General features: G+C 42.9%; 1 protein-coding gene across 2 annotated transcripts in view; it reads right to left on the bottom strand.

Moving 5' to 3' along the window:
* TES (testin LIM domain protein) overlaps positions 1-22,806 on the bottom strand; it is a 34,355-nt gene extending 11,549 nt beyond the window's left edge. The window contains exons 1-2 of one of the 2 annotated variants that reach the window (XM_080936261.1): positions 22,682-22,806; positions 4,999-5,084 (exon numbers count right to left, since the gene is read on the bottom strand). In XM_080936261.1, coding sequence (XP_080792387.1) covers positions 4,999-5,084; positions 22,682-22,708 — 113 coding nt within the window. In that variant the 5' untranslated portion in view covers positions 22,709-22,806. Of the gene's footprint in view, positions 1-4,998; positions 5,085-5,709; positions 5,828-22,681 lie in introns of those variants that run through there. The other variant, XM_080936260.1, reaches the window with a different exon arrangement.
* Between the last annotated feature and the right edge of the window lie 1,923 nt (positions 22,807-24,729).

The following is a 24,729-nucleotide window of genomic DNA, read 5'->3' as shown; positions in this document are numbered from 1 at the left end:
CCCAGCCACCCCACTGCAGCTCCATGCCGACAGAGGGCCTGTCACAGGCCACCATGCCATCAGGAGACCTGTAAAACAGGGCAGCTGCCACAATCCGGACACTGGAAATCTGTTTTATGAGTTGGAAATTGCTCTTAAACCGTTTCACAATAATTCTTACGGTTCTAGCCTCCATTGTCAGGTACATGGGGGAAACCGCTAACTGGATTCAGAGCTAAGCTTGGTTAAAACCATCCTTTGCTTGTTTACTTGGGAAAGGAGGGAAGTAAACACTGAAGGTCTAAGGTATGTGGGGGGGGGGCGACTCTTGTTTGAAATAGGTTACTTTTTAAAATTAGCACCTAACACACACACACACACACACACACACACACACACACACACACACACACACACACACAGAGGGAGAGAGAGAGAGAGAGAGAGAGAGAGAGAGAGAGAGAGAGAGAGAATAAATCCAGACTCTAGCTCTCCACTTCAACAATTTAAGAGTTCTTGAGTTAAATCCAAGGAAGAGAATGGAATTTCTAAAGTCTTTAACAGAAAAAACAAAACAAATCAAAAAAAAAAAAAAAAAAACAAAAAAACCACTGAAATTGACAGTTTCAAGGTGAATGCAGACAAGAAACTCCAATTCACCTGTGAGAGAAATGACTTTTGTAGCACTGATTCATACAAATTATTATTTTTCCATTGCGAGAAGCAGTCCAACCAGCTGCCAGCTGTCCCGGTGATCTAAGAATGAGGCTGTGGCACTGCTACAAACCATAATTTAAAAGGCTGGAAGCTGCCCTTTTGTAGCAGGGACAGACATATATGGGCAGGAACATGGGCCTCCGTAACAGAATTCAACACAAAGGTTACTCCATTTATGGTCAGGAGTCTTCAGCTTTCTGCCAGGCCTAAGGCCATTAGAAATTCTACTGTAGGTGTACTGCAGTCGAAGTAATAGTGTCTTCTGAAAAATGTAACTGTTTAAATATAGAGAAGGCAAAACTCTCATTCCGTTACTTATATGATGAATGACCTATGGATGTAATGATCTTACTACGTATTCAGTATAAAAGAGGTTGGCTATAAAATCTTGAGACTGTGCCAGACATTTCATAAGCACTTATGTTTGCATATTGCTTGAAGCATGTCCCATAGATAGTTCTTGGTGGGCAGATGGCAGCTTTTCCTGATCTCTAGTTTTGCTTCTGATGCCATTCACATCAACATGGTTTCCGTTTGATAAATGGAGAACAGGGTGTCCAAGAAGACCTACTCAAATCACTCAAGTCTATAAAGAGGAATGGAAACAGAAGTCAGACAGAGATGGAAGACATAGAAATGGCGTGTGTGTGTGTGTGTGTGTGTGTGTGTGTGTGTGTGACTTCCAAAGATGACAGCAACTCCATCTGAAAAGCAGCTAGGAACCAGGACCTCGGCTGGCCAACAACAACAACAACAACAACAACAACAACACAACAACAACAACCAGCTTCTACAAACAGCAGGAAGGAACGATTAGATAAAACACACATCACCACACTGACAGCAGCCTTCGGAGATGCCAAGAACAGAATTGCTTATGTTGTTCCTGTCCCGCCCCAGCTCACAATGGGTAAGAATGGAAGCTCAGGTAACTAACAAGTGGTCTTTTTACCCTCTGAGCTTGTCAGAAGTGGCTACCCACAAACAAAAACCCGCATATATGGCACACGCAGGTGGTTCATAAATTATACTTAACAGAAACCCAGTGGCACAAACTAGTCATCATAACATTTTTCAAGTTTTGCTATTGGAGTGAGGCTTGCTGAATGAAGTTGCTAAGTTTCCCTCTGAACTTTTCTACAAGTGCAGACTTATTTTTCCCAGAACCTTTGTGACAAATTCTGAACTTCCACTCACCTCTCTGCATGCACGCTCCTCCACCCACGGCACACTGACTCCTCTGTCCTCAGCAATGAGGTAGTGGAGGACACTAGCCAGTAAGTCACCCTTAAGCGGAATGAAACCTGAAAACTACTCTGCAGTATTCAGGAGAAAGGATTTCTAACTTGGGAATGTGTGAAAGCACAGAAAGGAGGGGCCACAGATCACACTGTGTCCCAACCCCCCCCCCCCCCCCCCCGCAAATTCACACACTGAACTACTTCCATGGAGGTTCAGTGAGGTGACATGGTTAGGGTCATAATAATAATAATAATAATAATAATAATAATAATAATAATAATAATAATAATACTTGGATGAGCCCTCCCATGCATGGGTGTGCACAGGCACACATTCATTGGCCTTGAGAGTGTACTCTGAGAAACACTGCCTACAACTCGGAAAGCGGACCCTCGACACAACTTTATAGCATTCACAGTGGAAACACATTTGTGTTTCATGCACTATGTCTGTGTGTTTTGCTATAGCAGCTAGAGCCGTGGGCAAGAGTAGTGAGCGATCTAAGAATTTCTGTTTCTAGTGCCGGGAGGTGGTATATGTCCGAGCATGCACACGTGGGTAAGAAATTCAGAGGATTTGGGGGAATAACATGAAACATGTAGTTGGGAGTAAATGATGCTTAGAAGGACTGGGAAAGGCTGGAGAGACAGGATGCTGAGGTCTGCCAACAAAGGTCAAAGAATGTCAGAAAAGGACTAGCTCTGGTGTGCATGGAGGGTTCTCATGCGGTTGAGAAGTACACACAGCACCTATCGAACCACTTCAAAGTACCATCCTGTGCCAAGGGGCATGGTGAGGACTGCATCCTACATGTCGAGGTTCACCGTGAAGATGGAGGTGACTAAGTGCCTGGGGATGCCATGGCTCTGGTTTGCAGATGACATCTCTGTTTGCACTTGGGACCACTGATCTAAAATTTGTTTCTAGGATGGTTCCAAACGGGGGGCTGGAGGGATGGTTCAGTGGTTAGGCGCAGGTGCTGCTCTTCCAAAGAGTGACAGTTCAGTTCCTGGCATCCACATGGGTGCTAGCAATTGTCTGTAACCTGAGTCCCACAGGGCCCGACACCCTCTTCTGACTTCTGAGGACACCAGCGACACGTGATACACAGACATACATGCAGGCGAAATACACATACACATAAAGTGAAAATGAATTAAGTAAATACTTTTAAATGCATTTTTAAAAATTATGAAAACTAGCTGTACTCAGAGGTCAAAGGCACCTGCCTCTGGTCTTCCAGTTATAGAGGTTGGAGAATGACAAGGAATTGTACTGGAGATATGCGTTTGGACCCCTGCCAGAAGGATTACAACATTTCTAAGAAATATGTGCAAGGACCATACAAACTCCAGCTATTCGGGAGGCCAACCTCTAGTATTTATGACTTTTGGACAAAGTCTCAGAGTCCAAAGCAGCCTGTTTGATACACCTAAGAAAGAGTTTTCATGCTATGGAGGCTTTCTGGCCAACCTTTCAACAATCTGAACATCTCAGATGATAGCAGAACAATCTGCAGGCCAACAGGTAACTCAGAACTAACCAGGTTTACAGAAAAAGCAATCTCTCTTAGGAATGAGCTCCAAAAGTCTCATGAGCAGTTTGGGAAATTCCATAGCTGAAAGGGTTATTTTAAGCCTGAAAACACTATGTCCAGCAGGGGGCGATGTGTCCCTCTGAAAAGTCATCTGGTGGACACAAAGGAAAGGTGAAGGGAGAGGTGGTCATCCTGGTACCTTCCTCATCCATGCATTCACTAGAGAATGTAAAACAAACATCTTCCCCAAACAACACAACATACCAGCTAGTCGCAGAATCTACCACGTATCAGACACTATAAAAATATCTGAAGAAGAAATGGATAGAAAGCAAGCAGGCACACATTTTACAGTGAGGTTTGAGCATCTATGATTCTGGCCCTTCAATTCTAATCCTGAGAAATTATTCTATGTTGAATGATATTGTCTTTGTATTACTCTACAGGCAGTGAGGCTACTTAAGTCTGGACTATGCCAACGCCGTGGAGAATTCTAAGCTCTTCGAAAATAAACAGAAATAAGGAACTTGTCCATTACTTGTGGTAATAGGGAGTTCTAGTGCCATGGCTCTTTTAGGTATTCATGTCTCTCACCTAGAGCCTATTAAACACGGAAGCTTCTAAAGGAGACTAATAGGTCAGACTTATTATATCTCCTTTTAGTTTATACTGCACACAGACATAATAGCTGTTGAAACTTCTTTATTTTAGTTTCTATGGTGATCTGAAACATGGAAGTGGGGGTTAAATGGGGTTCAGCGTGAACTGGAGGTAGAGTTCAGGGGACCGAGGCTTGCTTTGTATGCATAAGGCCTGTTCCTCGGTACAGAAAAAAGTTTATTGCCACAGGTGAACCATTATCCTCTTATAACTGATTTTTACTTCTTATTTTCTGATAATCCTCTGCTGACTATAACTTCCAGCAGGCATGTAGAAGAACTTTTATGCTCTTTAAAAGAGCTGGTTTCCTGTTTTAGGATTTTAAGAACCGTTATCTTCTATCTTTCCGATACACGCCCCTCATTCAGAAATTAGCAGCAAATTTTAAGTTTCAAGTTCCTCAGTAATAAAATGACTTCTGAGAAAATTAAGAATTAACCCTAGTGTCATTTCTTGGCACCTAGGATATGGACGTGCAACTGAACACATGTGCGTTAACTACACCGCCACCGTAGGTGTGAGCCGCGAGGACATCATTAATTTATAGTCCAGAAGGGTTACCACAAACTCCTCTGCCATTCTGTTTTTGGGGTATCAGAAAATCTGGAAGACAGCAAAGACATCAACAACTCTGCATACGGTTATCATCAAACCCACAACAGGATGTGAACACAGATCAGTTCACTTTTCATCGACTTCTAAGAAAAGAGAAGTCCAGCAGCTAAGAAGCTATACCCAAGAACTCTTCAGAGTGTGAGAACCCCATCCAAGGGCCCTGTCCTAGAGGGGAAAGATGAGAACCCCATCCAAGGGCCCTGCCCTAGAGGGGAAAGACCAACGATATTATGGTTTCAAGAGCTCACCTCCAGAAGTGTAGTTCAAACCCTTCACAGTTCTCTTTGCATTTTAGACAGGGGGCTCCAAATCCTTGCTCATGACCTAAGCCCATCTGTTCAGGGGAGGAACAAAAGGGAATCTATTATTATACATGTTTGAAATTTTTGAAAATTCAGTAAATCACACTTTTAATTCCACTTAATGCTCTTGTTGATGTAACACTCAAACAAATCTTTTATGAGATTCCCATTGTTTAGCCAACTCCGACACCAGGTCGGCGAGTGCAGGCTGTGGATACATGTACCGCATACTTTATGTTCTCCTTGCTTTCATCACGAACGGAGGAGACGCAAAACACAACTTTATAGAAAGACTACAAATACTGAAAGTCACAGAACTCATAAATTCATGCCTTTGCCCCTTACATGCCCTGAATACAAGTTCAGGAATGACACAGAGGGCAGCGGCTGAAAAGCAAACAAGTGTATGAAAGAGTTTAGGAATTACGATTAAATGGTGACTTTATATACGAAAGTATAATCACAGCAACTACAAATGTTTGTTGAATACCAGAAAAGGTATTCTATTATACTTACCATTTAAACCTTACAAAACCTCACACGACATTTAGGAAGCAGGCGCTATTTCCCTCTGTTCATTACAGATGATTTGATGGAAACCCAGGAAGTTTTCAGAATTTGCCCAAGATCAAAATATCAATACATTCTAGAACTTACCTGGAAGCCTCCTCCCTGAGGACTAACTCTCATGACACCCAAAGGTGTTATGAGGGCTGACAAGGGAGAAAAGCAACCGGCAGGCTTATCCAGCTGGAAATCTAGACTTTACACTGACTACTGCAGCAAGACATCCGCAATGGTGCAACAGTGGTACTTTTGTTTGAGAGGTAACCAATAGGAAGTCTACTTGGACTTAAGATCCACCCCATGAATAGAGATTTAAGACTGGTACTGAAAACCAAATAACTACTGCTCCATTCCTAAATCAGTAGAGTGTATTCTAAATACATGTTCTTACACCACAGACAAGAGCATCTCACTCCTCATTCAGGAAGTATCACTCTGCAGTAGATGGAAACTGTCATCAGAATCCACAACTGGTCAGACTGTGGAGAACAGCTGGCTATGGCATACCCAAACCCAATGATGCACCTACAACAGGCCCAGGGAACGCTGCAAGGGTGGTACTTAAAAGCCAGAGGACCAGATGCCTGCTGCTGGACAGTAGCTTTTAGGTGTAACATGGAAGCTGCGTGTATGAACTCTGAACAATATGGTCAGTGGCACAAGACAGGCTTTGGATTGTGTGTTCACGTATCTCGGCTTCTCTGGAACTGAATTAAATTAACACTAACTTTTTTTTTTAAACAAACACACATACTTTCATCTTTTCTGGGTGCTCAGACTCAGTGACGACAGTAATAATGTCCCTGACAGAGGAGTTAAGTGAGTTAGAGGAGAAATAGGTCACACCAGTATACACTACGTCCTGTAACCCAAAAGAAAAAAGTCCTAATTAAAAACAAAACACAAGAAAGACACCTATTTTTCAGAATCTTTACCAGCAGCCAAATCCATGAGACAGAATTCCTGGCTGGCAATGAGCTAATTTTTCTATGACAGAAATTATTTTACGTATAATTTCTGGCACATGTTGGTCCACAAAACTTAACTGACACCCAACTAATTTATCTTATGCTCCATGACTGGGTGAGAATTTTCGACCTCAATTATGACAAACGAACACAAATCTCTAAGAAAAGAGATTTGCGATCCATACCCTCATTCCTTGTTCAGCAGATGTGCCTGGTTCCAGGCTGAGTTATAATCTGGAATGCACTTCTAAGACTTCATACAATAGCACTGTCTAGAGAGGACATAGCTCTACAAGTATCAGTCAACTTTCTTCTGATTTATTCTTCCCTGAGGCTTCTGGGAGTGCCGACCTCCCAACCAGAAGAGTCAGAACCACCCACCCCTGCACTGTTTAAGGTCCATCCCATACCTTTTAAGGCACAGTGCCAGAGGACCTGGACTGCCCTGCCTCTGAATTTCAGTTATTGAGCTCTATTTGCTCCAACAGTTCCGGCAATTTCTCTCTCCAGTATACACCATGTTCAGGATTTCCTGAATGCAGAATCCTCACCACACATCTTCCCTTACTTTGCCCTCAGCACAGACTACCCCAATTGGGCACAGCCCTCTTTTTAACAAAAGAGATGATTCCTAAGTTTAGAACCTGGGCCTTACAGGTTAGCTTCTGCCCAGCTCTCTGTGCGTGAAAACTCTTGGTGAGGACTAATAGGGATGATGTTAGATACTGGCACTCTGGCTGCCTTCTGAGCTAGGATGGGGTGTAAGAGGGATGAGGGAGGCCTAGATGTTCTTTCCTGGCTGTTTAGACAACAAACTACAGATCCTTGGACGCATGAACACTATGATTTGTGTGCTTGTGTATAATAGTGATGTAAAGAAATGATGAGAATCGTATAGTTATGTATTATAACAAACTATGTAACTGTGAAAAAGAAGGCAGACCATTGAAGAGGAGTCAAGAAAACTGTGGTCTGGGTCCCGCAGTGTCCCCAACTACATTCAATAGTTTTTAAAGCCATTTTTTTTCTCCGAGTTTTGTCTAGATAAGAAAAGAATTGAACCGGCTGGACTCCCAACATTTTTGAATTTCTAAAATTCTGGTTGCAGATCCTATGCTGGGTAACATTACCTTTAGTCGGCCCCTTAACAACCTGCCCACGCTAAACTGCGAAGCATAAAGTGATCATCTGAGAGGGCAGTGTATGAGCAGCTCATGCCGGCCACCGTCACCTCAGTCTGTAAAGTACAGACGGGACGCGAGCAAGTCCACGGTGAGTGACACAGCTCAGTCCTGTAGTGTGTCTTATCACACCAGCACTGAGTGCTCACTGCAGAAACATATGGTTTTCATAAGCACACAAGCTCTGAAGCTCTCTACATAATTTTAGCAACACGTTCTGGCCAGTGTCAATAAAAGGATATGACAGATTAATTTTTTTCTCCATTATTATCCAAGGAAACAACAGGTCTTCTGGATTAACTATATTCGGCGAAATCATAGCAGGGCTTTGAGAACAGCTATCAAGGTCCTCTGAAAAAATAAAAGTCTCTCTACCATAGTTATCTCGAAATATGACTCCCAAATAAGACATACTAAATAACCTTAACCATAGGTTCCAGGAACTTAGCTTACATTTCCATGACCCGAGTCTCCGGTCCCCTGCTTCTCTCTGTTTAAAATAAACAGAGTTAGAAATGGAAGAGGCATCTATTTCTCCATAATCATAATGTCAAGAAACCAGATATGCTGGCAACATTTCAGGTGACCCTCTTGATCCAGAGCAGAGAGATTGCATGCTATATACTTGAAAGAGAAAAGGGGGGTGGGGGAAGTGGCATAAAACATCTGGTATTTCAAACATGGGCTGAGCTGATCTGGAGACATTTTGGATCTGGAAGATATTATACAGCGTTCAGGGTGAGATCATGTGAGTTGTGCTGCCTTATAACCAAATTTCCCTGTGGAGCAAGACTTGTATGCGGTTACTAAATAAGCAAGTGTTACTCAGACTGTTAATCACCTTGCAGTGAAGCTTCCCGAGGTAAGAGATATGAAATATGCTATATTCTCTCTTGTATGTGTATATCTGTGCACACATATTGGATATATATAGGTACATATATATCCAAGTGTATATGCAGTGAGTGTATACAGAGAGTAAAAACATATATTAGTCATGGACAAATAAATGACATTTCTAAACAATGCTTTTCAGACTGGGTCTTGTAGAAACTGTGAAGCCCCGCCCCCTTCCAAATCAATAAATCTTGTCTCTGACACAAGGTCTTAAAGTGTTGCAACTGTTGGGATCACTGCCTTTTTCCCAATCTCTACCAAGATATATATGCTTCCCCAGAACAGGAAGAGGGGTAAGTAAAGTCAAACACTGACCTTACACAGGGAGTAACACCCTTTAAACTTTTATGTAACTTGCCAACTTTCTCAAGTGAGGAAACAAAAACCTAGTTGTTGTTAGAACTCATGGTTAATTACCACTAATAAGACCTCTAGGTTTGTGTTTTTCAGAATATTAAAATGTCCTTTCTCGCTCATGAAAATACATGAAAGACTAACAAGACGCTTGTGCCTACTTGCCTAGTGTCCTCACTGGGGGCCTGAAGTCTTCTCTATTTGTGTGGTGGCAGGATCACTCTGTGCCAAGTTCTAAGCACTCCTGGTTGCTCGCTCATTCCCAGCCAGTGCCTTTGCTCAATCTCTCCTCATGGTAGCTTAGTAACACACTCTAAAGGATAGCTCCCTCTGCATGTCGCCGTGCTGTCTCAAAAATGAATTCATCCTATGCTTAAGTGAGATAATGAAGTCCTCTTCTCTCCAATGTCACAGAAAGTATTGTCAAACCTGCTACTGCCTCATTTCTCCTCCTGCAACCATGTTCCTCAAGAGCCTTGTCCTTGCTTGGGTCTCCATTCCTATTCCCCATCTGTCCAAATCTCTCTCTACCCAGTCTACAGGCCCAATCCTAACGTCTAATACTTTGATAAGCTTTCTTTATTCCCTATTTTTCCCCGATTCCCACAGGTCTTGGTAGAAATCTCACTGTTTATATGTAGTGCTTCTCTGCACTGTGACAGTGACTGTCAGCTGCTGAGCACGCACCTGGAATTCGAGCAGGGTTACAAGGATGTACTTACTTGAGTGCCTTAATTGAATGATCATTAACATAGTATCTGCCCCCCCCCCAAAACTTCTACTATTTTCGAAGGAATTGCCCACAGGGATTGCAGTGGGAACGGCAGCAAGCTTTCATACTGCCTCACATAGTTCTAAGTGTTTCCCAGGAATCAAGTTGTTTGGTGTCTGTCCAGTTCCATCGGAATGGCAAGATGATTTGCAGTGCAGGAGGTATGCTATAAATATGGGTACAGGCAGGGATTACCACCAGCTTGCTTTCGTTTGTTTATGTTTTTGTCTTCTATCAATTCTCTTTACTAAAACAGAACTTGGCTCCTTCCTTGTAAATAATTTTATTCTCAATATGTTGGTTGTTCACTCTGTCAGGACTAGGAAAGTCTTCCCAAACTCAGGACAGAGAATGACACTTTAAAAATTCTAAAACCCCATTCTCTTTCTCAAAAAATATATGAGCATATCCAATTGTACATATATGTACACACACAGTTATAAACCAGTTTTAAAAAATACTATATACAATGCCAGGCTTGACTGGCAGAAAATTTCCAGAGATATATTGACCCAAATATCTCTACAAGTCTATAACACACCAGGGTTTTCATTTAAGAACACACACAGACACACAGTAGGAATGGTTTTGTATACGGGTCCATATAAGCTTTCTTACCTGGAACTGTGGTCAAGAATAAAGAAATAGACCCAGGACCTCAGTACTATGAGGATGTTACTTACGACTAATGTTGGGGAGGACTTGTGTCCAATCATTCTTCATTTATATTTATATTATGTATTTATATCACACACACATCTACATATATGGACATCCTGTGTTAATCCAGCATTCAAATGCCAAAGGAACATGACTGTTGCTCAAATCACTTCTTAGTTAAGACTGGTTCCTCGGGAGTACTGTGCAATGGCATGCACTTGGGCAACACGTCCTGAAAAACTTTCTTACTAGCTATAAATGGGATTTTCAGAACCTGAGTCCAAAAGGTATCCGTAGGAGTGCCTGTAAAGATGGTGGATTGTGGCCAACACTCCTAATTTGGTCTTGTGTCAGTCACTTCCTCCACAGCTGCTCACAAAGCGGGGTCACTCAGACAGAAGTACACTGAGAAGCTTTATGAAGAGACTGTACCCCAGGATGAATAGTGCCATCCTTCTTGACATCTGCGTCTGGAGAATCATTTCTTCATGAGTGCCCATTATATTGTGTTAGAGAGCAGGGGAAGGTTACTGCACAGTGAATGACTGACCTTTGTTCTCCATCTGTCCAATTGGAGTGTATGTAGGAACCAGAAAGTACAGGCATGTATTCACCAAACAGGAAAATGAAAGGCTTCAGGAATTTCTGAGATAACTGTAGAGAAGCAGAGAAGGAAGCAGGGAAATCTGAGAACAACTGGGAGTAAGGCCCAAAGGAGAAGTCTTCGGGAAGATGAGAGCCGGGGTCATGAAGAATAAAATCAGTTGCCATGGTGCAGTCAGGGACCTCAGATACCAGGAATAGAGAGTGCTGGCAGCTGGGTCCATGGCTTTTGCTAATTTACTAATACCCAAACTCTCCGCACCACCCCTTGCTCTTCGACAACAAAGCAAATAGAAACCGAATGCATTTCCATGGTGTGCCTTAACTGATTTGGAGCTGCTATCTAACTTTCGCTGGGCTGGGGGAGTGCTAGGAGCATGGCTTAGTGGTGGTGTGGGCGCCAAGTTTGAGAGGAAAATAATGAGAGAAGGATTTAGTTCACTGTGTTCTTCATTTACAGACTTCCTATCACAGGAGAAGTTCCCCATTAAAGAAGACACACAGCCAGCACTTACATTTGCTTAATGGTTCAGGAACATCAGGTCACTTTCTAAGCATGCATATACGTCCTACTTTATAGCTACTATCAGATTTCCGTTGCATGCTAATTCAGTCTCCCTTTACCTTGGTGGAACAAGCAAAGAAGCTGAAGTTTAATGATTAGAAGGGGCCATTCCCAAGTCCAGAATGATGCCCCAGAAGCTATGTCCTCTTGCTTTGACTCTTCCCTGTTCACAGAATATTGAAGAAAATCACCACCATGACTCCTTCTATACCTTTCACTACAGGAGAGAGATAAGACTCCACCCCAGCCACGATTTGCTGCTCCCAAACCTACCAGTTCACTGGTAAAGGCGGTTTGTTTATTCTGCCCGTTCTGTTTGCTCTGTTCTTGCTTTGACAATGGTGTGAGCTGGGGTCAGCTAGCTGGGGCAGCAGCCAGCCACTCTTCTGTTCCCTTCAGGGCAAATGGTTCAGGGGAGCTCCCACTGAGATCTCTCATCTGTTTCTGTGGCCTCTCATTTTCCTCCAGGCTGGCCTGGCTACTTCCCAAAATAGGATCAGAGCCCCAAGGAAGCTGGGAGAGACAAGCAAGGTCTGTTGAAGCCCAAGCCTGGGGCTGACACTAGCCCATTCAATACCTCATATTGGGCCAAGAAAGTAACAATAGGCAGAAAGGGGAGGAAGACAGACTGCACTTTTATGGGAAAGACTGCAAAGAGCTACGGAATTCTTTTAATTGACCAGCAAAGAGACATACCAATCCCCCATCTGATCCTTGACACTGTCTAATCGGTAGTTCATTTTGAGAACTTACCGCCGCTTTGAGAAGGAAAATAATTAACTGCAGTAATGTAGCATATCCCAGACTACTGAGCTGTAAAGAAGTATTTCTTTGTGTTCAGCAAAGCACCAGCTAGGGACAATTTGCTGAAGTGTGTCATCCCCAGACTCTTGCCGGTCCCACCAGGTGCTTAGTAAATGGTGTGCTGACCTCTGCATGGTTTTCTTCCCCACATGCTGAGCTTTGGTGGTGGTGATGACAATAGTTGTTTGTTTTCTCTGTGTGGGCTCCAGGTTAAGTGTGCTACAAGTTAGTTTCAATTGTACTGTCCCTCTCAGTAATCTATGCATTTGAGGAACAGACTCCAGGATACACTAAAAACCCTGACACAACTCTGGTCTCTCTGGACACTTACTTATTCATGCTGAGAGCCACCTAAGCATCCTTAACAGAAAAATTTTTAAAAATTAACAATTACAGAGCACTCTCAGCATCTCACAGATTAGTCTATCAAAACCAAAGTAGGACCAAAACAGAAAACAAAACAAACAAAAAACTGTCCAAATTAACAAGTGTCGAAGCTGGGGTTTAAATGTGCGTGTGCAAACATCACACTCCGCACTACTTCCTTTAAAGCCCTGTGTTACACAAGACCATGGGTGTCAGTGGTCGGTGTCCTCTGGCTGAATTCATCTGGTTCTCAGAAGTCACATGAAATAACAATTCTACTGCCCTGTGTATGACATCCTAAGAATGTAGAATTAGGGAAAATATCTCGTCTCCCCTTTCCTTACACTGAGCTTAATTCTCTTTGCATCCTATTAGCAGTGACATATTTTAACACTTTCACTATGGCCTGAACACTTCTGTAACAAGCCCTGGGTTTGTTATAATATTGAGAAGGTCACACTTTGTAGTTTACCTTCAAAAGAAATCCCATGCACTTCGGCATTTTTCACAGAAGTAAGTTCTACATTCTTCACGCAACATGGAAGGAACCTGGCCCGGCTGAGAAGAATTTGGGAAGATCTATGTCTCAAAGCTAGCAGGATAGTGGCTGGATTAAAGAAACGTAACCTCTGATAATCAAATAAGACACACTGCAAAGTTCACATCCTTTTAGAAGGCCAAGCGACTATGGGAAAGAGCAGTGGTCAGTCCTTGCATGGGATGCTATTGCAATGCAAATTCTCAACACAGGAGACATTTTTCAGAAATGAACCTTCACGTCACATCCATATTTATCAGTCTCACGACTACTGTACACATTAGAATGCCATCCCAATGTCGAATTAAAGAAACATCACCTAGCACTGCTTGCCTGACTTCTTTCTCCCTTCATTTGGGGCTGACATACCCAGCGGCCCTTGCATAAGGAAGGCTTAATGGTGTTCTTGTTTGCCCTTTATTGTTCTAGCCTTTTATTACATTTACTATATTAGGTCATGGCTGACCTAAGGGTGGAAGATCTAAAAGGTCCCATCTCTCTTTAAGGACATCTAGGCAGAAGTTAGAGATTGTTAGATAAAGTTCACTGAAAAAGAAGATTTAACTTTGTGTAAGACCTTTGTGATGGGTGTGCCCTGATGTTCTTCCTCATCATGAGTAAGGCCGTTGGACTCAGGCAGTTCAATTGCTTAGTGGGCACTTGACTGACAGGGGTCGGGTGATTTTCATACCTCTCGTCTCGGTGATGCTGGGTACAGAGCTGAGTAAGTAACCCAAGTGGGATAGAGGTGAAGGCCACCTAGGAAGGTAGTTCTAGGCTTCCCACTGTTCCAGATCCTGCCTGGACTGTGGGTGAGCTTACGGATGCTCCAGGAGACCTACAGGGCTACATAGGGCAACCACAATGGCAGCCCCACCATCTTCGGGAGACACCATAGCTACTCGACTCCTATTCAGATCCATGGGAATTTCCTCAACTACGGTCACAACATGTGTAACTGTTTTAAGAGCTAGACACGGCATGGTGGAGGACATCTGTGACTCTGATATGGAAGGTAGAGGCAAGAGAATCACTGGTGTTCGGGGCATCATTGGTGACAGAAAATTCAAAGCCAGCATGGACTACATAAGACCCTATCCTAAAAAATATGAAGTATAGTGGTTCATATGTGTAATCCTAGAAGGCTAATGATGGACAGCCCTGAATTCAAGGCCAGTTTGTTGTGTGTAGTGAGTTTTAGCTTAGTCCGGTGAGACCCTGTCTCAAAACAAAATAACAAAACAAAACAATGCTCTCGATGTGACCTTCGAAGGGTTAAGTAGAAGCTGTTCATCATTGTGAACTCCAAGCAAGGATGCACTTCCTGAAGTCTCCCGCCCAGCACATTCATGCGACTCAGTCTTCCTGTGACATGTCTCCTTTGTGTAATGAAATTTTGTTTGGTTCATGGTACTTGTTTCCTCAACAGAATGTGCCCAGTCTACCCAGTAGAGGCTAATTACTTTTGTCCAGGGACTCAGTTATGGTCGCCTGCATTCCCATTACTGCAGCAGGGCCCTTCAAAATGTGGCAGTTTGGCAAACCGTGACTCACCAGTCCACTCCGACATACACTACAGGAGCCATTAAGCATTTAAACAATCATATCTTTGCCTTTGACAACTTTTTCCCATTAATTAATGTATTTAATTATTTATTACTGCAGCTACCCTCCCTCCTCTCTCTGTCACCCCCTCCATCCCCATGCCCTTTTCCTTTCTCCTCCAGAGCAGAGGAGCCTCCCATAGATCAATCCCACTTGGCCTATCCAGTTGCAGTAGGACTAGGTTAATCTCCTATCAAGGTAGACAGCCTTTAACAATGCTAAACACACACACACACACACACACACACACACACACACACACACAACAAAAGAAAAACAAAACAAAACAAAAACCCAGCTTAGTGTGTTTTTATTTTAGTAAATTGGTTTTGATGTTTTTAGAAAGTCAGCCCATGACAGATTTTTTTTTCTTAAAATGTTGTTTCTTACCAGATCAAAGAAACAATAGTATTCCATTCATTCCAGCCTAGCCAGCACTGTAGTAAATTTAAATGTTTGTCTGGCTTCCCCCTCATTCCCGACCCTTTTTGTTCTTCCCGGTGCTTACACCTTAGTTTCCCAGACTACACAAACTCAACAAGTGATTCGGATGAAAACCCAGTGTAGAGGCTATGTAAACCACTTTAAATATCCTCTAGGTAAAACAAAGCATAACTTTCTGAGGAGTCCCAGCTCCTTTTACTAGAGGTCAGAACCCTATAAAAGGGAAACGCTGGCCCTGCACCACAATGAGTCACTCAGCCATGCTAAGGTGATGATGTGTCCATAGGCACCTGCCTGACGGTTCTGCAATGAAAGTCGCTTTATTCCCAGTGAAACACTGTATCACTTTATCATCAGACAAAGCAAGTAAAGTTCTGTGGCTTTGACTTACTGCTGACTCTCCACCAAAGCATTCCAGGCTCCAAGCCCTGTTTTTTGCGCTGAGGCTCGCCACTGTTCAGATAAGAAGCTATGCAATAAACTCCTGGAAACTCCTTTTTATGGTTTTTAAAGATAAACACAAGCTGAATCACTCCTGGTTTGAGGATGAGTCAAGGGTTTCATCCGGCCTTTCCCTCACTGAGCAGCCAAGATGTCCGCAACCCCCCAGGCTAGCCTCATATCACTCTCCCCCCTGAAAGCCTGGCCCAAACCTGCTCAAACCTCAGACTTGGGTAGGAAGGGGGTAAAGTGTCCCTTTGACCTTGGGGACCAAACCAAAGCAGTAAGCATTATGATTTCATGTACCCTTTATTGCTCTAGGCAATTACTTAAACAAGAAGTTAAGTGGATGGGACGCTCAGAAAATAAAAAATAGAGGTAGCCAAAGGCTGTAGGTGGGGTTGCTGAAAAAGTTAAGCTTTACTTTCCAGTCTAGCACGGGGATTGAGCACTTATGTACTCCAAGAACAGTGACACTGCTTTTTTTTTTTTTTTTTTTTTAATCTTGGAAAGGCTGTTTTTTGTTTGGTTAGTCTTGTTTCTGTATTTCTGTGGTGTGGTTTGTTTGTTTGTTTTTTAGGTTTTCTTAATTACAATTCATATAACTTCTCTGAATGTTTTCTCATCTTAAAAAAAAACAAGAAATAGTTTCCTATATGTTTTGAACATTAATTATCTAATAACTTTTAAAAAATCATATTAGTTACCATGGCAGTAGTTGCCAAACAAAACCTTCTGAGTACAGCAAACAGGAATCCAAGACTGACTCTTCTCGAAGGGCATTTGTCATCAAGAAGACTGCATGTGGCATCGAAATGACTTCAGCAATGCAAGGATACACTGACTACTGTTTCATGTCATTACGGGTGTTTCCATATTCTGGTACAGAAAACTGCTTTACCAAATTTCTGCCCCGGTGGACAATCTTTAAGATAAAGAAAACAAAAATTCCAACGTTTGCAAGATTAATGTCCAAAACTCACCACCCAAACGTCCCTCTGTGTTAGAGATCCAGGACACTGCTACTTTTTAAAGGCTGCATTGTCATCTGTCATTGAGTTTTATTTATTTTTGTTCTATTACTCTTTCATGAGTGTAAGATCCTGCCTTTTTGGTTCAGTCTTATAGTATTACAGTCTGCACCAGCCCTAGATACAATTTTTTAAAACAGTTTTTATGAGACAAATCTTGTTTGAGAGATGATGCTTAAGAGCCTGAGTGATCTCCTCATTTCTCCATATACGAAGGAAAGTAACACTTCCCATGTCTGCATTTGTCCCCTGTCACTAGTTTCCTTGTGGAATTCACTGACATATAAAACAGTTGCACACTATATCACTTCATGTGTGCATGTACATATGTATTCACGTGCACACTTGCAATCTGCATGATTTTTAACTATCGTGGAATACTCTACTTGATAGACTGTTGGCAATGATTTTCATAGCCAGGGCCATGGGCTTTGGAACCTTAGAATTAATCTTTTTTATCTACTGAGTTTTTCTGAACATAAAAATTGAGATCTAAGTGGCAAACATAATTAAAAATCGTAGATTGATTCAGATCTACTATAGGCTAGTGTGATGTGAAAGTTATGCTGATAAAAATAAAGGAGAAAGTCCAACTCACACCTAATCTTCCCAGACAGAGACATGTTCTGCATGTTTACGGATTTTTCCTAATTTCTAGGCACAGTGTGTACTTTGATTTGTATAAAGAACTTGTATTCAAATTTTATCATGCAGCCAAGCACTATCCTAATTCCCAGAGAAAGAACATGGAGAGTAACCCCAAGCAAACACTACTAAATAATCCTTTTCCACACTGTGATGGCCCCTGATATTAAATTTACTCTGAGTATTCCCGTAACAAATTTAAGAGACAGCCCATCATTTTGGTGTTTCTCGCTGCTTTTAAACCAACTTTTTTGTAGGCAGGAGAGAAATGAACTGTAACAGCTTCTTCCTCAGCATAAGGGTATCTTGTGTTTTCCTTTTTGTTTTGATTTCTTCTCTGCTGTTAACTGTCTGGTCTACTGTGCCAGTGAAACTTGGAGCATCTGCCATTGGGAAAATGCATTACCTACCCACAAAGTGTGGAGACTTCTACCAAATATGAAGTTTAAAAGGTAGAACTACCAGAGCTCACAAGAACCACTGCAGATTCTATGGCTGACCTCCTAAAGCAGAGAGCCCAACACAGGCTCACGACTGCTCAGGACCACACTGAATGTGGACAAGAAAACAGCAGAGATAACAGAAGAGGGTGAATGAGTTATCACAGACCTTGAAGAGTGTATAAGATGTACTACCGAACTTGAAATACGAACACTACCCAATGTTATTTAGGAAGGAGTACAGTTGTGAACATCAGTGTTAACTGTCAGCCTGACCAGATCGAAAATCACCTGAGACTGTACCTCTGGGCATGCCAGTAGGTGAATCATCTTTATTCGGCTAATTAAGAATGGGAAGGTAGCACCATCTCCCTCTGCATGCATGCTGGACTTCAGAAATGGAAAAGGGGGAGCTGAAGAGCAGTGTACACTCATGGCAGTCTGGTTTATCATCATGGGTTGCTATGACCAGTTCCACCATGCTCCAAACACCCTGACTTCCCCACCATGAGGCACTGCACTCTTGAGCTATTAGTTTTCTCCTTAATTTATTTCTGTCAGGATGGTTTACTACAGCAACGGGAAAAGACATGGAGGCTTAGCTAAGAGCTTTCCTTTCTTCTGTGGTTTCTGAGTCAAACCACATCTACCTCTAAAGCTAGGCCCCCCCTTTCCTCTAATTTGTGTCAATGACTCTTGAAGAAAATGTGTTTCCAGTGTGTTGTGAACAAAAACTCCTGGAAACAAGCTATGCTTGCAGAGTGACGGACTGACTGGAACTTTAGTACTATGAAGACATTGGGAGGGGAAGAATGAAAACCAAGAAGCTAATTCCCTTATGGCTAGGTCTAACCTTCTGGAACAGCCATTCCCAGCCCATCTGAGTCTGATCTGACACCTAATAGACGGAAACCTTTTGGAATCTATTAGCTTTGCAGACCATTATCTCTCAGCAACTCAAAAGCTAAGAATGTCATCAGATATTTTCTTGCAGAAAACTCCCCTTCATCTGGATGTGACTGCATATCTGACATACTTTAAATTTGCCTCAAGTTACGACTTTGTTCTATAAAATCACAAGGCAGCATGAAATTGCTTCCATGTTACAACATGGAATGCAGGGTAACTTAAATCCATGTTCCTGGGCCATGGTCATTCAAAATGGCTCCAGAATGAACCCTTTTCATCTCCTTTTGTCTTTAAGGTGAGAGCTGTAGTTTTTGCATCCAACAGTTTCCTACATCCAGAAAGGATTTATACAGAGGTGCTAACTAGACTTGAAGACCAGATTTCCATTTTCTGGGTTTTTTGTTTGTTTGTTTGTTTTTGTTTTTTGTTTTTTTTAACTTAATTAAGGGACTACGTATAAGCAAAGGCTCATTCTCTATCCAATGCAATCCTCTCTGTGGTTCTGAAGCTTTCCCAAGGCCGCTCTATCACTCGACTTCCTACTCATGTTGGGGTAATAATTAAAAGGGTTTTTTAACAAGTCTGAATGGCTGAGATGGACTTTTTGCTGTTCTTAGTGGCCTTCCATATTTAAGATGTATCTCATTCTTCCTAAAGTAAAGTTGAAGAGACAAGGAAGTTCAAGAGAAGTACATAAGGCGCTAGCATAGGTTTAAAAAAATAATAATGCAGTAAAATGAAAGCCCCGCAGCAATTCTAGCCAGCATAATGGGAGTCACTGGAGTCTTTCTCTCGGGTTTATTTTGAAGAATAAATTTTAATTTTCTCAGAGAGAGAGGAGCTCTGAGGGAAAGCAGCTGTTGATGGGGCATGATTTCCCATTCCCCACAAAAATGAGGCCCATGTCTACCTCCCTGCCATTGTTTATCTCTGCAATCAGATGCAGATTTTTACTTACACAAAGTAAATGGATGCAAGATACAGGGACAGGGTCCAGCTGAGGGCTTCAAAGGATACGGCATGAACATAAAAGTCAAATTCTTCCCTAAAATACTGTTGAGACAAAACTCTGTGTAGACAAACTAGCTTCTACATCCTAGCAACAGCCCAGTAACTTCAAACAAAACAAAATACGGGAAAAACAGCAATTATGAAAGCCAGTGTGCCTGTGATAATGGTGTGTTAACTGCTAATCAACCCAAGGGCAAGTTCATGGAGAAATCACTCCTTTTATCCACCAAAACTCTTACAATAGTAAAACCCATCTAGATCATTGAAAGGTAAATATTGCCATCCCTATTTATTTTTTTCCAGGACAGGTTAACGGAAAATTATTTATTTTATTTTATTGTATTGTATTTATTCCCTGTCTGCCTGGGGGAAATTCCTTCTGAAATCAACACTAAAATGTAAGGGCTTTGGAAGGGGAAAATACCACACATCTCAAGCTGTGAGTCACATTGATTTTAATTTATATGCATCTATATTTCCATTTCCACCCTGCCTTTGCTTTCAACTGTACATTCAGATCATGGCTCTCTCTCTCTCTCTCTCTCTCTCTCTCTCTCTCTCTTTCTCTCTCTCTCTCTCTTCCCCCTCTGTGTGTGTGTGTGTGTGTGTGTGTGTGTGTGTGTGTACTTAAGAAAATCTGACAACTATTTAGATTCGAAAAAGAGGGGGAAAGCCTTGGAGCTGAGTCAGAAAGTCTTGAAGTATTTCTTTAAGTGTGTTAGAAAGCAACCTACAAGTAAATCCCTACAAAACCTACAAAAAAATCCCTAAATTCGTATTTCTTTTGAGGTGATGGTTTAATGTACTCCCAGAACCTTCAGACTGCTCTGTACTAGGAAACCTCTTATCCAATCCACTAAAAACATAGCTTAGGAAGGTAAATCAAGAGCATGGCTGGTAGTCAAATGGGTCACTGTTTGGGTTTCTTAGTCACTGATAGAGGACCCTTCTGAGAATCACCGGAAGTGACAGCATTATAAAATAAAGATTTATTAACAGTGTCACATAGTCTTTAGATTTCTGAAATTTTTCTTCTTGAGGTGGGCTGGACAGCCGTAAGCTGACAGATAAAGAAAAGGTGCTTGGCTGGAAAGATATCCTTGTAAAGTTGTAATGGGGGATAGCGACACCACATTTGACAAGATTTATTTATTATAAACGAGGCTTCAGAAAACTGCTCATACATATCTGCATGTTTTCTACCCCGTGTAAACCATTTAATTCTTAGCTTTGGACTCTTCCCTAAGAAAATTGCTTTCAGGTTCACAGCCAAACTGAGCAGAGGCATGAAGCTCCCCAGTAGTCTTCAGCTTCACATGTCCAGCCTGCTCCTCACCATCAACACTGTATTTCAGAGGAGGCCATTTATGAAACGCTCTGGCGTATCGCTATTTCCCAAGTTCAGATTCTACATTACAGTTCCCTTGTTATCCTACATCCTGTGGCATCTGACAAACATAGAAGATATGTCCACCAAGATATAATCCCACATAACAGTGTCAGTACCTTAACAATCCTCCAATCTGCTTTTTTATCACCCCCACCCACCTTCAAGGAATCGCCACTATTACAAAGTCGTTTTTCAAAAGGGCATATATCTAAGCAAAGACATCCTATTTGAGACAAACGCCTGAACTAGTTCTCACATAAAACCCCACCAACTTCAGTGTATGTCCATGAACAGAAGAATACACAGCACATCAAATGTTTTCTAAGTGGCAAGAACAGGTAATCAAAAAACATGTTAAAAGAATATCAAAAAGGAAGGGAGTTGAGAGCATCTTATTTTTCCTGTTCTTTCCTTCCTTTCTGAGTATTGGTTTTAATCAGAAGGAACTTAGGAACGTTTTCTTAGGTTCAAATTTTTATTGACCAACAGCTTCTGAACCTCATAACTTACATTTGCATACAATTTGAAAAATTCAATTCTGGCACAAAATAGAAATTCCCTTTTAAGAATTGCAAGGCAGCGGGAGAAGAAAGTTTTCTCAACTCATCTCTCTTATTCTGCACAACTTCCTTCCTTATTTGATAAATGACCACTAACTAAAATTTACTTCAAAGTAAACAGGCGCGATCCTGAGAACCAGACCTTTAAGGTCGAATGTGACAATAGAATGTGACGTAAGCGTTCTTTTTGAGTCATAGTCTGGTCCCCACCCATTTCTCCCAGGCGACCTGAAACATAATCTCTCAGAGTTCCTCAGGTAGGGCCTTTAGCCTGGACACCAGGAACAGCCATGAGGGTGTTCCACAGGCGGGGCCACAGGGCACCTGCAGTGACCCTGGTTCGCAGCTGGCTGCCCAAAAGCATTTTCTTTGAGAACTAACTCCACAAGAAGGAAACAGGGTTTTGGCACTCGCCATCAATGAAACACACACACTCCCCCCCCAACCCCAAAAAAGTCATCACTTCAGAAGTTATCAGCGGGCGCGGGTGTGAAGGAAGTGTCACCAGTCAACAGCCACTTTAGAGAGCCTTGGGGCAGCCAGGCTGCAGGGGAGGAGGATGTCAAAGCCACCATCACTGAATCATACAGGCTCTCCAGAGCGCAGCTGCTGCCCGCGGGCAGGAAGCGTGTCAGCCACCACCTCGCCTAGACTTCACCCACGGCCGGGGGGAAGGCGTGGCCGAAAGGTTTTCCGAAAAGTTTCAGGCGCAGCCGCAGCGAGTCGCAGGCAGGGTCCTGCCCCGAAGCGACAGTCACCCAATAGGTTGGGGTCCGCGGAGTCATCCTCCAGCCGCACCCGCCCGGTCAGGTCCCCGGAACCCCGGCCAGCTCCCGCGCTCAGGTGAGGCGACCACGCCCGCCGTCCGCTCCACTCACCTTCTTCATTTTGGTTTCCAGGTCCATGCTGGGCGTCGGAGGGGCTCTGCCCCGCGTCCGCGATCTCCGCGGCGGGAACTCCGGCGCCGCTGCCACAGCCACTCACCCAGCGCCCTCGAACTTCCGCAGCCCGGTTCGGCCGCGGCTGGGACCTGGAACAAAGAGGCCCTGGCAGCCAATGGCAGCCGGGCAGCGCCGGGGAGCGGCCAATCAGCGCGCGCCGCACGCACCTTCGCGGCCTGAGCGTGCGGCCAGCAAGGTGAGGGGCGGGGCCTCGAGGGGGCGGGGCCCTGTGGAGTTCCCGTGCGCTAGGACTTCGATTCTTCAAAGCCTAGGACTTGTGTAGGGCAGCCTTTCCTCTGGCTGAAGACTAGGCCCAGACCTTCATACAGGCCAAGAGGAGTGATCCTCCCAGTACCAACTTCTTGGCTGACTTTGGAGGCAAAGAGAAGTCAGAGAGCACCTTTGGCATCTCAGGGATGAGCACTGTGCCCTGGTTTCATTGTTGAATGGTGGAGGTGTCCATTTCTCAAATGGTTTTCTTCAGAGTCCCGAACACTGCCAAGGAATCTTCTCTCACATCCATAATGCCAACGAAGACTACTATTACTACACCTCAACACCAAAGAGAGGCTCACAGGAACTTCTGCAGAAGTAAGAGGTGTCCTTGTTTGGGAAACGGGGTTGCCTTTTGGACCTACTACGTGGAATAAGGTGAGGCTGCTCTTGCTTCTCGCGAGTTTCAAACTCCGTTCTCACAGAAGCCTGAGCCACCAAGAACCCAGTCTACCGTTTCATTCAATAGCTATTGCGATGAAGAACCTCATCTTGGATTGTTGGAGTTTGGGGGACCCTAGCGATTAATTTACTTCAGATCCCTTGCAGGGATCTGTAGGCCCCGAGGTACATACCTTAGCGTGTTTCAAACCGAGTTAGCGCTTGAGAGACAGTAAATTTTCCAGGATGTGGAACTGAGGAAAGGGATTTTGGTTTAGGCAAATAAACGTGCTCTTTTGGAAGGGAAAAAAAAAATGTCGATTATGTGTCTATGTGTGAGCATGCGTACTTGTGAGAGCAGGTACACTTAAGAGCCCAGAATAGGCAGGATCTTCTGGGGTTGTAGTTCCAGGCAGCTGTGAGCCTCCAGACTGGGGGGTTGGGAACTGAAATCAGGTCCTCTGCAAAAGCAGCAGGAGCTTTTAACAACAGAACCACCTCTCCAGCCCCAAGTAGTGTTCTTCAGTTCCTCCTCCATTGAAAATGTCAATGGCCTGGTATCGGGTGGCTTCCTAGTCCAGCATCTACATATGCATATGTATGTATGTCTCTCTATATACCCATGTGATAGTAAAAATAAAATCTCCATATAATGCAGATACTTGGGTCCAGATGTTTCATTTTACGTTTGGAAATTTGGTAACACACTTCCAAATTTACTTTAGCTGACGCTTTCTACACTTAGTTTGACTTGATAACTTGTTGATACTGCCTAACAGAGCATTGGTTTAACTTACATATGTTTTCAGTATCCAGTTAGTGGAATGGTCAAAAATAGCTTGTTATAAATTTTGCTTTGCATTCAATTGAAATAAAGTATTCTAAGGCATTTTCCCAAGCCACCCAACACACTTGGGCCTACAGAGTCTGCCCGGGGTGAGTGTTAATGCATTCTGATGACATCTAACAATGGTTACATTTCTGCTTTTTCAGAAAGCTTAACAGATAGAAGATGTTTGGGAAATCAGTTTAAAATAGCCATTAAGCAAATGTTGTGACATAAGCCTGGGTCCCTTTTTTGTGAAATAGCAGAGAAGACAAGAAAAATGTTATGGAAGTGCTAGCATTTGTTTTATGCGTGGGCGTGTGTGTGTGTGTGTGTGTGTGTGTGTGTGTGTGTGTGTGTGTGTTTTGTTTTGTTTTTTCATTAAATTTTGTCTTCCTCCTTGTCTTCCTTGCAAGCCTTCCCAATATCACTTTGTATGGGTAGCATTAGCAAGGACAGACATTGGAATTCAGTGGTTTCTAACTGGAGTTTCTATCCTGCCAAT

The sequence above is a fragment of the Micromys minutus genome (assembly GCF_963924665.1).
Source record: "Micromys minutus genome assembly, chromosome: 23".
In the NCBI taxonomy this organism is placed as follows: Eukaryota; Metazoa; Chordata; class Mammalia; order Rodentia; family Muridae; genus Micromys; species Micromys minutus.
Note: the sequence above shows the minus strand (reverse complement) of the source record. Positions and strands in the feature narration are given on the sequence as shown.